The 13,330-nt window shown below is 53.8% G+C and overlaps 1 protein-coding gene and 1 long non-coding RNA gene across 2 annotated transcripts; both read right to left on the bottom strand.

The window, feature by feature from the left end:
• Positions 1–2,712: 2,712 nt before the first annotated feature.
• LOC148221292 (uncharacterized) lies at positions 2,713–7,704 on the bottom strand. The gene is made up of 8 exons (XM_088178293.1): positions 7,573–7,704; positions 7,365–7,420; positions 7,081–7,140; positions 5,365–6,412; positions 4,783–5,018; positions 3,794–3,838; positions 3,283–3,444; positions 2,713–3,064 (listed from the first exon to the last, which is right to left on the bottom strand). Exons 5-8 carry the CDS (start codon positions 5,000–5,002, stop codon positions 2,973–2,975), a joined length of 519 nt encoding a protein of 172 aa, XP_088034419.1. The 5' UTR covers positions 5,003–5,018; positions 5,365–6,412; positions 7,081–7,140; positions 7,365–7,420; positions 7,573–7,704; the 3' UTR covers positions 2,713–2,972.
• Positions 7,705–9,482: 1,778 nt separating this feature from the next.
• On the bottom strand, positions 9,483–11,458 carry LOC148221291 (uncharacterized). The gene is made up of 4 exons (XR_015808307.1): positions 10,820–11,458; positions 10,519–10,578; positions 10,153–10,233; positions 9,483–9,717 (listed from the first exon to the last, which is right to left on the bottom strand). It is a non-coding gene; the product is annotated as an uncharacterized LOC148221291 (long non-coding RNA).
• Positions 11,459–13,330: the final 1,872 nt, after the last annotated feature.

The following is a 13,330-nucleotide window of genomic DNA, read 5'->3' as shown; positions in this document are numbered from 1 at the left end:
GGGTGCCAGCAGCTCTCAGTGCAGGAGGTGCTTGGTGCAAACCTGCTGCTCCATTCTGGCTTCAGTTCACTAAAGAAGGGAACTGAGGGCACGTTGAAAGCCACAGAACTGGGTGCAAAAGGAAGTCAAATTACCTTGGGAATTATTCTGCCAACTACTTCTTAAGAAACCACCCCAGGATTTCTCTGGAATAGTTTCCAACTCCTTGGAGACCTAAAACAGCAGCAAAGTCCCTGTCACGTGTCCCCAGGTGTGCTGCTGGTTCAGTGCCAGGGCTCAGAGATGTGATTCAGACAAATGTGGAATAAAATCATTGGTATTTTTGGTAACAATCTCAGTAACTCCCCAGTCCCTTGAACAGCAGTTTCAGGGTTGCCTTAACAAACAAAGAAACCAAAACGAATGCTCGTCCACTGAATGCTTTCTCTGCTTGTAACTGCCTGGCATGGCTGGAACTTTAATCCCCTCAGGTTCTTCCCCGTTCTTCCTTGACCTGTCATCCATTTTAAACATTCCAGAGGCAAAACAGAGATTTGCTGTCTTCATTAAAGAGCTACTCCCTGGCAGTACTTCCCCTGTAGTATCATCAGCCCTGTAAGATGATATGTAAGAAATAAGTTTTGAGCCGTTGAGCTCCTGAGCATTAACTCTTGGGTTTTTTTGTTTTCTTTTTAAACCCGTGTACGAGCACCAAAGTACCTAAAAATCACAGACCATTTTTGAGGAGAAAGGCTAGAAGGAGTTTTGGGAGCACTGAAATGGGTGTGTTGTGCCTCTGAGAGCTGCAGGTCTTGTCTCATGTTGCCAGAGCTTCACACCTGCAACAGGTGACATGACAGAACATTCCCCACAGGATCCCCTCCTTTGCCTTACAGGGAAATCCCTTTGGTCCAGCACCACGGCCACAGAGCTGAGCAGGGAGGACTGATTCTGTTTTTGCATCTTCCCCAGGAGGAAACAATTGCCTTGGAAATGAAGGGGGGGTCAAATGGTTTTACACAATCTTACTGTATTTGTTATGAAGTTGATCCCAGCTCTTTTTTACATGGACTTTTTTAACTAAGGAAGAAATTACTCATTTAGTCTGACCACTGGCCCTAACATCTTCCGGGAGCAGAGCTATAAGAACTTGCTTTTTTTTCTTCAGTTTCCCCACCACAATCCCAAAGAGCATTCCAGAAGTTTTCTGTTGTGTTGTGCTTTCAGAGGGAACGATTTTGGACATGCCAGGAAGAGCAAGTGACACACGAGCTGTTACAGGGTGCTGGGAAGGTGCTTTGAGGAGGCAGGTAATGGATGGTATATGGCAAAACACTAATATAAATATGAAGTCCCTCAGATTCTTGGTTTTATATTCAAAACATCTCACTCAGGAGGTCCTTGATGCTCAGCCACTGGCACCGCTGCTGGCTCTGCTCCAGGGAGTGTTGCACAGATGCAGAATGGTTTTCAAAGTCATAAAAGGCTCAAAGGAACTTGGGCAGCTTGGATTCCTCTGGAATGTCCAGTGGACATCACATTCCCTAAGCTGATGGATTTTTAGCAGACATTCAGCATTTATTAACGAAACAAGCCCTGCGGTACCTGAGTTTCACCTGCCAGGTGGGAGAAGGGAATTTCTGACAATGAAACAGCGAAGCTGGACAGAGCTTTACACCCCAAATCTCAAAATGAATCCCAAGCACACGGTTTTAGTCTTGGAAGATCCAAGTGGATGTGGGCAGCACAAGCCACACACCCCAGCTCGGTTGTCTTAGTCAGCCTTTGGATATGTCAGCAGAGGAGCTTGGGCCTGCCAGTCCTGGGCTTTTTATCCTCTCTTCTGCAGATTTATACACTAACAGCTAGGGCAATTTGCAAAGGTCTTTTTGAGCTGCAGGGAGCCAGGCTGCAGCTTTGGAGAGAAGGGTGAGGGTGATGTTACCTGAACTTTCTCCCCAGCCAAGGCACCAACTCATCCCCCAGTCCCAGCCCACACTTGCCATCAGTCCTGAGGATCGATGACACCTCATGTCTCGTCCCTTCCAATCTGTACCTGGCTTGTACCCCGTGTAAATTGGCCAGGCTTTTCTGCCTCGTTTGGGCATTATGAGGCAGAATTCTACAGGATGCTTTTCAGGCCTGTGATGAAAGGTGCTGTATAACTGCAAAGTGTTCCTTCAGAAGATGTAACTAGGTCACCAGTGCATCACAACCTATATTAAACAGACATTTTCTTATACAAGAGTTCATAGAGTTCAATGGATGGTATTAAAAAGTGAATTATTGAGACCCTCAAAATAGTTTTTGTTTCAATCATACCTGCATTCTGGAAAAGTGATTAAAACCGTTTAAACTTATTAAAGAGTGCATGCATCATCCTTTCCTGTATGAAGTTGGAATCTAAAAGTAGTTTGTAAAACCAATACACAGTTTAAAAGCAGAATCTCACAGATTTCATGTAAGGAGGGCTCAGTAGTTTTTAAGAGATGGTTAAAATTGCAGCTGATCACCTACACAGCAACACCTGGTGGTTCCCACATGGTGTTCCCATTCACACTCGGTTTTGTTCCTCTGGCATGGGCTGTAATTACACACCTGCCCCAAACTGAGTGCAGGGGAACTGGGGGCACCATCAGTGAGCACATCAGTCCTGGGGCCTGAACATCCCCTGTGCTCTGTCACCCTCTGATGCCACCAGCACCCAAGAGCTGCAGCAACACAGAAACACCATTTCTGTTGTAGGAAAAACACATTTATTGAACTGCTCAAGCGAATTCACAGCTTTTAAAAGGGGAGGCAAAGCCCTGAGGGGTTCTGGGGGTTTACCAGGACCTGCCAAGTTTCACCAGCCTTGGGATCAGGCACCTGCTTGGCTCCTCCTGGATTCCTCATCTGGAGTTTTCTCCTCCTCATGTTCGTCACCTGAGTTACTTTTTCCCAGGTTTGTCACTTGGATTTTTATCGGTTTTTTCAGATTTGTCATTTGTAGGTTACTTGGACAGCCAGGCACCCAATACTGCACCAACCGTGCTCATCCCAGTTGTCAGCCGAGCCTGGGTAGGAGGAGAGAAACCTGCAGCTCCTGCAAAGACAGAACGAGGTGTGAAGTCCCAGGAGCATCGAGGCTGCCTGCTGAGGGACCGAGCGCTGGACACAGCCAGCCAAGAACGCAGAGAGTTTGGAGCAATTCAGACCCGTGAGCAGTCAAAGGGCTGGTTTGGCTCTAGAGCAAGCCCTGGGTACAATCCTGTGTTCTCTGCCATGGAGATGAAGCCCAGCTCCCCTGCCCTCCCCACTCACCGACCGACTGCAGCACAGCCACGGGGCTGCCAGCAGGCACTCCTCCACCGCTGGCGATGGCAGTTGCCGACATCATCTTGGCAGCGGGGGAGCCAGCGGCGATGCCGGCTCCTGTGAAGCCCGCTGCACTGATAATCAATGGGATGCCAACCAGTGCCACTCCTGCAGGGAGGACAGAGCAGTGTTACGGTGCTCTCTGTGACCCACATCTCCCCCTCCCACCAGCACCAGAACCGGCCTTCCCAAAAGCACCCAGGGACCAGAGCGGAGGAGTGAGGGCTGGAGGTGCAGGTGTGGGGACACCCATGGGCAGCAGGAGAGGAGCAGTGTGCAGGGCTGCAGCAGCGGGGGCGGACAGAATTCCCGGCAGTGGCCAGTGCTGCTCCTTCCCTCCATCCCACCTGCATCCCAACTCTCCCCAGCCCTGGTACTTGAAGCCCCCAGCCCAGGCACACGGAGCTGGGACCAGGCAGTGAACCTGAGCACTGCTCTTCCAGTGCCAGATCCTCACCTGCTCCCACTGTGGCTCCAATGGCAGTTCCAATTAATGTCTTCCCTGAAAAGGAAAATGGCAGAAGGGCAGGTAGAACAGGAGCATGGACAGCAAAGCTCCCCTGAGCAATGCAGAGCACTCTTTGCCAGACAGAGCAGGATTCCAGAGCCAGCAGCAGCTGCTCCAGCCTCCCCCTGCCTTCATCCGGCCCCTGAAGACCCCTGGGAAAAGGCCACTGGTGGGATGGGTCCCACTGTCTCCCAGGGTGGGAGGGAAAAGGAGAAGGGGCACACCCCGGAGTGCCCACCCACCCTGCCCTGCCCTGCCCTGCCCTGCCCTGCCCTGCCCTGTCACGCCACACCCTCCATAGCGGAACAGCACAGGACACAGGGCACAGGGCACATGGCAGCCCAGTCTGTCACCTGCCACCAGCACAAGATGAATCAGAGTTCACAACAAACTCACTCGCTGCCTTCGTAGTCCCTCCCTGTGCAGGGGGACAGGGAGCAGGGCTGGAAACACTGCCCACTGCAATCCCTTCCTGCAGCACAGCACATCCCAAGGCACTTGGCAGGTACCTGGGCCCTGACTGCACACCCACCACCACAATAACCTCACTGCAGCGTTGCTTTCAGGACACCTATCACTCCAGCACATCCCCAGCTCTTCAGAGGGTGGCCAAACTGCTGGGGCTTCCCAGTGCCTACCAGGCTGCCTGGCAGACATCTTGGGATCAGGCATCTGCTTGGCTTCTCTTGGGAAGTCACAAAGAATGATAGAAGGAGCTAGGTTGGAAAAGATCTTTGAAATCATCAAGTCCAGCCTATGACCTAACACCTCCTCATCAACTAAACCATGGCACTGTGTGCCACATCCAGTCCTTTTTTAAACACATCCACACACAGTGACTCTACCTCCTTCCTGGGCAGACGATTCCAGTGCCCAATCAGTCTTTCAGTGAAGAATTTTTTTCCTGATATCTAACCTAAACTTCCCCTCCACTTTACCTAAACTATTCCCATCCTTGGGACTGTTAGCAGGACCACCGTTGGGACTGTCACCAGGCTCATCCTTGGGTTTGTCACCAGGATTTGTCTCATCCTTGGATTCTTCATGTGAAATTTCCTCCTTGGGCTCATCACCAGGAGTTGTCTCCTCCCCAGGTTCCTCATTTAAAATTGTCTCCTTCTTAGGCTTCTCATCCGGAGCTGGCTTCTTCTTGGACATCTTGCCAGACTTTTTCCTACAGCAAGCGATGGTAGGATCGATGTCAGCCCAATTTTGGCACCAAGAGAGAAACCTGCAGCTCCAGGCCAGTGCTGCTCCTCCCTCACAGCAGCATCCTGAGTCTCTCTGGCCCCAGCACTCACAGCCTCCAGTCTGGCAGTGAACCCGAGTGCCAGACCTTTACCTGCTCGGGAACTGCTCCCGTGGCAGCTCCTTTGCCTCTGTGTCTCAGGGCTAAGAGGGAAAAAGGCAGGAGGGCAGGAGGGAGAAGGGGAAGAGGAAAAGGAAAACGAAGAGGAGAACGACAGGGAAGGTGGAAGAGGGAAGGGAGCAGCGCTGCCCGTGCTGCCCATGATGCTCACCTGCCCGCAGCGTTGCTCACCTGCCCGCAGCGTTGCCCACCTGCCCGCAGCGTTGCTCACCTGCCCGCAGCGTTGCTCACCTGCCCGCAGCGCTGCTCACCTGCCCGCAGTGCCCGCTGGACCGGAACGGTCCCGATGCTCGCCCCGGGACCGCCCCGTCGCAGCCACGCCCAGGAAGGAGGCAGAGGGCTGAGCGTGAGTCTTTATTCGGGGGTCAGATACAGCAAGGGGGGCACGGGACAGAGGTGGGGATCCCAGCCGGGCTACCGGGGGGTTCCAGAGTGTGGGGTCACGGCAGACAACTGCGAGGGTCCCGGTTTGTACTGGGGGGTCACGGCACGGCAGCCAAAACAGAGCCCTGTTGGGAGCCCTGGTGGCTGTTGTAGCTTAACCCCAGCCGGCCCCAAGCACCTCACAGCCGTTTGTTCATCACCCCTACCCCTCCATCTCCCATCGGGATCAGGGAGAGAGTGGAAGGGTAAAAGCCAGAAAACTCGTGGGTTGAAAGAAACAGTTTAATAGTAAAAGCAAAAGCCGTGCAAGCTAGTTTATAACGAAGTCATCCAATGCCTGGATGGGAGCCGGTGGCCATGGTGAAGCCAGAAGTTGTGCAGGGTCTATGGGAGCACCTCCTGCCCAGTCCCATCCTTGGCCTCTGCCCAGTGCTGCCCAGGTAAAGCCACTGCCCATATGGCCTCGCTGTGCAGAGGGACAGGCAGCAAGGCTGGAAACACTGTCTGCTGTCATTCCTTCCTGGAGCATGGCAAATCTCCAGGTGCAGGGCAGGTACCTGAACCACGACACACACCAAGCACCCCCACACAGATATGCCAGCACTGTTCATTTATTGTTTAAAATTATTTTATGACTAAAATTTTTCCAAACCATTTGAAGCTGAAGCTGTGGGTGGGATGGGGCTTTCCAGCACCTGCCATTTGAAGAATCAGGGTGGAAGGAAGGAATCTTGCTTTTATTCTATTGCATGGATCATAGGTAGTTGTACAGTCGGCTGCTGCTCAACAGGCAGATCGGGCGATACTTTTTGCCCCTGCAAAGACAGAAGAGTGATGTTCCAGGAGCATTGAGGCTGCCTGCTGAGGGACAAGTATGAGGCAGAGGCAGTCAATGGCTTCTCCTAGGCAGGGAGAGTCAAGGGTCTCCATGGACTGTGCCAGAGATTTGGCCTGCAGCAAGCTCTGCTCCCTGAGCACATCCAAGCCCCTTTCTGCTCCCTCTTTATGCTTCTGGCCAGTGCTGCCAGTGGACACAGCAGTTCTTGCCAACGAGCAGGCACCTGCCTGCACACCCCTGGTGCCTTCAGCCTTGACCCCTCCTCCAGCAGGTTCTGGCTCTTCCCACCACATTGGGGATTGATCCCTACCCCATAGTTTGGGAAGATTTGAACCAGTGAGAAGATAAAGAACTGGTTGGTCTTTAGAGGAAGCCTGGGGGAACGCTGTGTTTGGAGGAACCCTGTGTTACCTGCCAGCACAGCCCAGCTCCCCTGCCCTCCCCACTCACCGATTGTGAAAGTGACGGCAAGAACCTTGGTCTTGCTAACTGACATGGCACTGAGGGCCACTGGCATACCACCTGCTGCTGCTGCAGGGAGGACAGCACAACATCAGGGTGCTCTCTGTGACCCACATCTTCCCCTGCCACCAACACCAGAACCGCCTCCCCAAAAGCACAGCTCATCCCGTGCCAGACACTCACCTATGACTACAGCTCCTATGACAATTCCAACAGCAACTGCAATGCCGATGTCTTTGGAATCTAAGAAGGAAAATGGCAGAAGAGCAGGAGTGTGGACACTAAAGCTCCTCCTGGCAGGAGCCCAGTGCCCTGTGCTGGGTAGGACAGGGGCCCGTGGCAGCAGCAGCTCTCCCAACCCCACCCTCCTTCAGCCCTGCAGACTCCCAGCAGGAGAGGGGAGAAGGGGCGAACCCCAGGGTCCCCGTGCCCCCCCCCAATCTGTCCCGCCGAGCCACCCAACTTACCCGTGGTGAGCTGGGTGGGAGCGAGAGCTGTGATGAGTCTGCTCTAGTCCTGATCCCTTGGGAAGCAAGAACAAGGCAGGCAGGTGGGGTCAGTGGGGCTTTTCTGCCCTCCATGATCACCCTCAGCAACCCCTCTCCCACCCAGGAGACCCCATAAATGCAGAGACTCCTCAGACCCCACCCAGGCTCCTGCCTGGCTCTGGGTTACCTGGCTCCTCCTCTGATGTGTGAACGAAGGAGGCAGAGACTCAGACCCACAGGGATACTGGGACATTCATTGAGAGAAAGGAGGTGGTTTTATACCCTTCTGCAAGATCTACTATTTCCTTATATTTTTTTTTCACTAAGTGACCTATCAGACATTGCCACATCAACAACACTTTATTGATGACCTTCTCTAGGGTGATCAGATGCAGTGCAGGGGTCTGGCAGATTCGAGTGTACTTCTCTCCCTAGGGCATCCCCAATGGCATTTCTTCCCAAGGTCGGAGGAGATAATCTTCTCTTTGCTGCCATGGCATTCTGCAGGTGCATCCCACAGCCTGTAACTCAATTCCAGCTTATCTTTCTCTCTAAGCAAGGTGAGCAGCACCCCGTTATTGTCCCCCTCTCAGAGAAAGGGTGCTGTCCCCAAACACCCACCATTGGACCCAGCACCCCACACCATCAACCTGTCCTATGCTTATTGTGCTCTGAGTGTCAAAGTGCTGCAGGAAAGATCCCAAGAGGAAATGTCAAGACCGGTCATTTACAAGAAATGGCTCAATTTTGAGTTTCACTTTCATTCTCATTAAATCTTGGTGTTGCTGTCTCTGCTGGGGCAGGGCTAGGGCTCCCCCATCTCCAGGACACTGGACTCTGGCGTGGGTCCTGCAGGAAGCCTGTTGTTTTTCACTGTGGGGAACAGCAAGGGATTCTTTTAAAAATAGATGGTCTGGAAGGAAATTAAGTCAACTGAAATAACCGTGTATCTCAAAACCGTTTATTGATAATGAAAAAATAAGCAATAAATTAAGTTACCCTACGAAAAAGGAAAGACAGAGAAGGAAATGGAAAATGGAAAAGGAGTGTAGAGAGAGAGAGAGGAAGACAGAGACAAAAAGCGGGAGTTGCCAGCAGCAGCTCGGGAAGTGCCATCGATGTCCACAGCACGCGGGATGTGCTCGCTGCCCGCCTGGGGACGGCCGGACACGCGGTGGGTGAGCGGTGCTCGGGCAGGAGGTGTGGGAGCCTGGACAGGGGCACTTGGAGGATCGGGAGGCAGCGTGGGCTGGGTCGGGGGCGGGCAGGGTGGGATGCAGGTGGCTCAGGCAGGAACACGGGGACAAAGCAGGAGTCTGGAGGCAGAGACACAGGGAGGTGGGACAGACATGAAGGCGAGCAAGAGCCTGCGAGGGCAGAAGAGACAAAAGGCAGCCTGGAGCCAGGACAAAAAGGACAAAAAGAAGGCCAAGGGTAAATTAGGGGACAAGCTCGGGTGGATGGAGCCAAAGCAAAACCACAAGACTCAAAGGCACCCAGACTCAAAAAGCCCCAGAGTCACCAAGCAACAAAATCAAAAGCATGAAGAAGCCCCCCAGTCAAACAGCCCCAAACTCAAAAGCCCCCAGGACTTGTGGTTCAAACCGGGCTCCCCTCAGGATGCTCTCAGCACCCCGGGAGCTCCTGCATGGCTGCTCCGAGGGGATCTGGCCATCAAAATCCCAGACACGGCTCCTGGGACTCAGGACAAGGCCCCAGCCCAGCAGGAGCAGTGAGGCAGAGCACGTCTGGCAGGACCTGCATCCCTGTCCCACCCCAAATCAAACTGAGTGGCTGTCCTGAGCCCGAGGCTGCAGAGATGCACTCACTTCACTCTTCGGGCTCTGCCGGCCCTGCAGTGCAGTTTGATGCTGCCGTGAGGATTTGCTGTAGCAGTGCCGGGGTCCCAGGGACTGCCAGGACTGCCAGGGTTCAGTGGGAGCCAGCCCCTCGCTGTGCAGGGGGACAGGGAGCAAGGCTGGAAACACTGCCTGCTGCAATCCCTTCCTGGAGCACAGCAAATCCCCAGGTGTGGGGCAGGTAAATGAGCCACGACACACCCCAGGCACCACCACATACACAACACCAGTAATGCACTTTTATTAAACCTTTCAAACCATTTATTGGCCAAGGTAGTCCAAAATTTTTGAAAGGGGCAGCTGTGGGACAGTGGGGGTTTACAAGTTCCCGCAGTGGCAAGACACAAATCAGGCTGCTTGGAAGGAAGGAAATGTGTTTCTGTTCATTGGCAGTGGTCACCAGGAGCTCTTTCAAAGGACAGCATGGTGTCTGCTGCTGCTTGCAGGGCACAATCAGGCCTTTTGTTTTCCTCCTATAAAGACAGGAGTGTCATGTCCCAGAAGCATCGAAGCTGCCTGCTCATGGACAAGCCGAGGCAGGGACTGCCAGCAATTCCTCTCCACTAAGGGTCTCCTCAGTCTGGCCAGACAATTGGCCTGCAGCAAGCTCTGCTCCCTGAGCACATCCAAGCCCCTTCTGCTCTCCTTTTCTGTCTCTGGCCAGTGCTTCCAGTGGACACAGGAGTTGTTGCCACACAGCAGACACCCGCCTGCACAGCCCAGGATGCCATCAGCTTTGACCCTTACCCCAGCTCCTCCGACCATGTTGGTGATTTCTCCCTTTCCCACCTTTGGGGCACATTCAGACCAGTGAGGAGTTACAGGGCTGCTTTGGCTTCAGAGTAAGCGCAGGGTACAACCCTGTGTTCCCCCCAGCACAGCCCAGCTCCCCCGCCCTCCTCACTCACCGACCACCAAAGAGAAGGCAAGAGCCGTGGTCTTAGTGGCTGCCACTGCACAGAGAGCCATCGGCACACCACCTCCTGCTGCTGCAGGGAGGACAGAGCCGTGTTAGGGTGCTCTCTGTGACCCACATCTCCCCCTGCCACCAGCACCAGAACCGGCCTCCCCAAAAGAACCCAGGGACCAGAGCGGGGGAGCGAGGACAGAGGGTGCAGGTGTGGGGACACCCATGGGCAGCAGGAGAGGGGCAGTGTGCAGGGCTGCAGCAGTGGGGACAGGCAGAATTCCCGGCAGTGGCCAGTGCTGCCCCTTCCCTCTCAGCAGCATCACCAGTGGAGCCCAGCACAGCTGATCTCGTGCCAGACGCTCACCTATGACTACAGCTCCTATGACAATTCCAACGGCGAATGCAATGCCGATGCCTTTGGAATCTAAGAAGGAAAATGGCAGAAGAGCAGGAGTGTGGGTACTAAAGCTCCTCCTGGCAAGAACCCAGTGCCCTGTGCTGGGCAGGGGCTCAGTGGCAGCAGCAGCTCTCCCAACCCCACCCTCCTTCAGCCCTGCAGACTCCCAGCAGGAGAGGGGAGAAGGGGCGAACCCCAGGGTCCCCGTTCCCCCCCGATCTATCCCACTGGAGATCCTGTGCCCCAACCCCCTGAGGTACCAACTTACCCATGGTGGGCTGGGAGGGAGCGAGAGCTGCAATGAATCTGCTCTAGTCCTTGTCCCTTGGGAAGCAAGAACAAGGCAGGCAGGTGAGGTCAGTGGGGCTTTGCTGCCCTGCGTGGTTCCCCCAGCTACCCCTCTCCGACCCAGGAGACCCCAGTCCCTTCTCTTCACAAGAAGAGACCCCCTCAGTCCCAGCTCAGCCTCCTGCCCTGTCCAGGGCTCGGTTGCTGCTCCTCCTCCGGTGCAGCGAGGTAAGCAGTTCCCCGTTATTGTCCCCCCACAGATAAAGGGTGCTGTTCCCAAACAGCCACCGCGGGACCATTTGTGGGTCTCTTGTTCTCTGAGGAGCCAAGAGTGGCCGGCAAGGTCCCGCCAGGAATGGCACGGTCTTCTGAAATTCGAGATGTGCTGCAACCGCTCGCTGAGTTTCACTTTCTCATTCAGTCTTGATGTTGCCGTCTCTGCCAGACCAGGGCTGGAGCTCTTCTGTCCTCGGGGATCAGACCCTGGGGGTGTCCCCCAGGGAGCCCTTTCGCCCCGACCGCCCGGCACGGGAGGTGCGGGAGCTGACGGGGAAGGACGCGCCGGGCTGGGGGTTCCTGAGGCTGTGCCAGGGCTCCTGTGGCTTCCACGGGGCGTCTCCCACAAGTTTTTGACCGATTAAACTCTCTGGCTCTTATCAAGCACGCACAAGAATTTCCCCTGCAACGGGCAGCCTCAAAAACAAGCCAAAGCCCCACTCTGCACCCCCGTTTCTCCCCACACCCAGTGCTCAGCCCGAGCCCGTCCAGGGCAGCCCGGCGGCAGCGGCGAGGGGCAGCGGGTGCCGTAGCTCATGCGCCGCTGCAGCTGGTTGAAGGGGACCAAATCCAGTTGCAAGTTGATCTGGTTCCTTTTTACCAGCCCCAGGGACGCATCGTCTCTCCGGAGGAGCCGTCTGGACGGTGCTGGCCGTGGGGGCTCCCGGCGTGGGGGTCCCAGCCCAAAAATACATACTTCTTAACATTCCATAAGGCCGGCCGGCTCCATATGGGCATATGAAGAAGTATGTAGGGTTGGGAGGGAGAGGCGGGCGCCGCGGGAGGAAGTGCCAGGAAGAGCAAGTGACACACGAGCTGTTACAGGGTGCTGGGAAGGTGCTTTGAGGAGGCAGGTAATGGATGGTATATGGCAAAACACTAATATAAATATGAAGTCCCTCAGATTCGTGGTTTTATATTCAACACATCTCACTCAGGAGGTCCTTGATGCTCAGCCACTGGCACCGCTGCTGGCTCTGCTCCAGAGAGTGTTGCACAGATGCAGAATGGTTTTCAAAGTCATAAAAGGCTCAAAGGAACTTGGGCAGCTTGGATTCCTCTGGAATGTCCAGTGGACATCACATTCCCTAAGCTGATGGATTTGTAGCAGACATTCAGCATTTATTAACGAAACAAGACCTGCGGTACCTGAGTTTCACCTGCCAGGTGGTAGAAGGGAATTTCTGACAATGAAACAGCGAAGCTGGACAGAGCTTTACACCCCAAATCTCAAAATGAATCCCAAGCACACGGTTTTAGTCTTGGAGGATCCAAGTGGATGTGGGCAGCACAAGCCACACACCCCAGCTCGGTTGTCTTAGTCAGCCTTTGGATATGTCAGCAGAGGAGCTTGGGCCTGCCAGTCCTGGGCTTTTTATCCTCTCTTCTGCAGATTTATACACTAACAGCTAGGGCAATTTGCAAAGGTCTTTTTGAGCTGCAGGGAGCCAGGCTGCAACTTTGGAGAGAAGGGTGAGGGTGATGTTACCTGAACTTTCTCCCCAGCCAAGGCACCAACTCATCCCCCAGTCCCAGCCCACACTTGCCATCAGTCCTGAGGATCGATGACACCTCATGTCTCGTCCCTTCCAATCTGTACCTGGCTTGTACCCCGTGTAAATTGGCCAGGCTTTTCTGCCTCGTTTGGGCATTATGAGGCAGAATTCTACAGGATGCTTTTCAGGCCTGTGATGAAAGGTGCTGTATAACTGCAAAGTGTTCCTTCAGAAGATGTAACTAGGTCACCAGTGCATCACAACCTATATTAAACAGACATTTTCTTATACAAGAGTTCATAGAGTTCAATGGATGGTATTAAAAAGTGAATTATTGAGACCCTCAAAATAGTTTTTGTTTCAATCATACCTGCATTCTGGAAAAGTGATTAAAACCGTTTAAACTTATTAAAGAGTGCATGCATCATCCTTTCCTGTATGAAGTTGGAATCTAAAAGTAGTTTGTAAAACCAATACACAGTTTAAAAGCAGAATCTCACAGGTTTCATGTAGGGAGGGCTCAGTAGTTTTTAAGAGATGGTTAAAATTGCAGCTGATCACCTACACAGCAACACCTGGTGGTTCCCACATGGTGTTCCCACTCACACTCGGTTTTGTTCCTCTGGCATGGGCTGTAATTACACACCTGCCCCAAACTGAGTGCAGGGGAACTGGGGGCACCATCAGTGAGCACATCAGTCCTGGGGCCTGAACATCCC

The sequence above is a fragment of the Sturnus vulgaris genome, chromosome 24 (genome assembly GCF_052056855.1).
Source record: "Sturnus vulgaris isolate bStuVul1 chromosome 24, bStuVul1.hap1, whole genome shotgun sequence".
NCBI classification, from domain to species: domain Eukaryota; kingdom Metazoa; phylum Chordata; class Aves; order Passeriformes; family Sturnidae; genus Sturnus; species Sturnus vulgaris.
Note: the sequence above shows the minus strand (reverse complement) of the source record. Positions and strands in the feature narration are given on the sequence as shown.